At 51.4% G+C, this 2414-nt stretch overlaps 1 protein-coding gene across 1 annotated transcript; it reads right to left on the bottom strand.

Moving 5' to 3' along the window:
- Positions 1-213: 213 nt before the first annotated feature.
- Positions 214-1974, bottom strand: LOC307268470 (potassium voltage-gated channel subfamily A member 1; the record flags this gene model as incomplete). Its single annotated transcript, XM_080051110.1, has 1 exon — positions 214-1974. One exon carries the CDS (start codon positions 1972-1974, stop codon positions 214-216), a length of 1761 nt encoding a protein of 586 aa, XP_079907236.1.
- Between the last annotated feature and the right edge of the window lie 440 nt (positions 1975-2414).

The following is a 2414-nucleotide window of genomic DNA, read 5'->3' as shown; positions in this document are numbered from 1 at the left end:
AAATAATTTAATTTTGATTTCATGATGATAGAATTATTCAATGCTAAGAATTACTTTTAGGCCTAGTAAAAATATGTGTTGTAAACTGACTGCAGGCTCTGTGACTGTAAACAAACCCCCCTCCCATCAAACTGCATAGTGCACCTTTAACAGTCCTCCCTATATATAAAGTGATAAAGCAGTTTGCATGTTGGCCTCTCTCAGCCTTTACTACTACAAGTCTGTCTCGCGCGTGTTCAAGCAGTATTTGTAAAGGGATTTCTTGAACTCCATGCTACAGCTCGTCGCCTTGTCCTGCGAACCCGGCGTCGCGTCGTTATTCGCCTCTTCGTCATTTTCCTGCGACTTATTTGACGTTTTACTTCCTTTGCGCTTTAGCTCCGGGCTTGGGCGCGGGCTGGGCGGCGGGTCATCTTTGAGCGACGACTGATCCTGGTCCGTCTCGCGGTGGTAGAAGTAGTTAAAGTTGGACACAATGACTGGCACGGGTAGGGCGATGGTGAGCACGCCTGCGATTGCGCACAGCGAGCCCACTATCTTCCCTCCCACCGTCACTGGCCGCATGTCGCCATAGCCCACTGTAGTCATGGTCACCACGGCCCACCAAAACGCGTCGGGGATGCTGGAAAAGTGCGATTCTGGTTCGTCCGCCTCGGCGAAGAAAACTGCGCTCGAGAACAGTATCACCCCGATGAACAGGAAGAATATAAGCAGGCCCAGTTCGCGCATGCTCGCTTTGAGGGTCTGCCCCAGGATCTGCAGCCCCTTGGAGTGTCTGGAGAGCTTGAAAATCCTGAACACTCTCACCAGGCGGATGACGCGTAAAATGGCCAGAGACATGGTCTGTCCGTTCTGGTGCTCCTGCCCGCCTTGCTGCTCCGCCAGCTCCGTGCCCACTGTGATGAAGTAAGGCATTATAGACATGATATCGATTATGTTCATGATGGTCTTGGAGAACTCGGACTTGCTCGGGCACGCGAAGAAGCGCACGAACAACTCGAAAGTGAACCAGATGACGCAGGTGGTTTCTATGATGAAGAACGGGTCTGTGAACGTGAGCGAGGGCCGTGGTGCGGTGCTGTTGTCCGTGCGCGGGATAGTCACGGCCAGCTCGCGTTCGTCTCTAAACTCCGGCAGCGTCTCGAGGCAAAAAGTGATGATTGAAATGGTGATGACGATGACAGAGACGATGGCGATGCCTCTCGCGGGCATGGAGCTCTCGGGGTATTCAAATATGAGCCAAACTTGCTTCTGGAACTCGTTCTGAGGCAGCGGCTTCTCCTCTTCTTTGATGAAGCCTTCGTCCTCCCTGAATCTATCCATCGCCTCCTCTCCGAGCTGATAGAACCGAATCTCATCCACGAAAATATCTATTGACACATTGACGGGTCTGCGAATCTTCCCTCCCGACTGGTAGTAATACAAAATCCCGTCGAAGCTGGGTCTGTTGCGGTCAAAAAAGTACTCGTTCCGGAGCGGGTCAAAGTATTTCACCCTCTTGGCGGGGTCACCCAGTAAGGAATCGGGGAATTGGTTCAACGTGCCCATCTGTGTCTCGTACCTAAGCCCCGCTACGTTGATGAAAACGCGCTCGTTGCTCTCTGTGTCCGTGTTCATATCCAACATGTCCTGCTCGTCAAACAGATGGGGACTGTGGTCCGCGCGTAATAGCGCATCCATGGCGTTCTCGCTGCAACCCAGCGTGTTATTCATGTCGTTTATCTTCCAGGGGCTTTGCGGCTGGATGTGCGGTAGGTTGTGGGCTAGGAGTAGCTGCTGTTGAGGGTGTTTTGGCTGTGGAGGGGTGTTTAGTTCTTTGGCGAAATCCTCTCCGAGTCCAGTTTGAACGAAGCCATGCGGGACATCCAGTGCGTTACGACAGCTATCATCGGCATTATTCCCCCCTCCACCACCGCCTCCGACGACGCTGCCTTTTGCGCCTCCGTTCTCAAAACTCACCAAAGCTATCTCCATCTCTCAGCCATGAAAAGTCATATTGAAGGAAAATACAATAATATTTGACTTGTTGAGCCGCGATGCACATACATCTTCTCCCGATAGTCCTATACGAGTTGTTCTAATAATCAAAAAATGGCGATGAAGAGAGTAGTAATTCCTACAAATGTAAATCGTAAATTCACGCACGCACGCACTGTCTATACTGTGGTCGCTGTGGTGTTAAGGCTAAAGAGGTCCACTGCTCTGTGCGCTGCTGCCGCTACTGCCTGTGGATGGACGGATGAAGTAAAGAGACGCCCGGATGAGAGAGAGAGAGAGAGAGAGAGTGTGTGTGTGTGTGTGTGTGTGAGAGAGGGACATAGAGAGAGATACAGAGAGAGAGAGTTAGAGGGAGAGAGAGAGAGGAGATAGGAGAGAGTGTGTGAGAGTGAGAGAGAGAGAGATACAGAGAGAGG

This window comes from Ammodytes marinus (assembly GCF_949987685.1).
Source record: "Ammodytes marinus genome assembly, chromosome: 22".
NCBI classification, from domain to species: domain Eukaryota; kingdom Metazoa; phylum Chordata; class Actinopteri; order Uranoscopiformes; family Ammodytidae; genus Ammodytes; species Ammodytes marinus.
The sequence above is the reverse complement of the archived record's forward strand: the minus strand, read 5'-3'. Positions and strand labels throughout refer to the sequence as shown.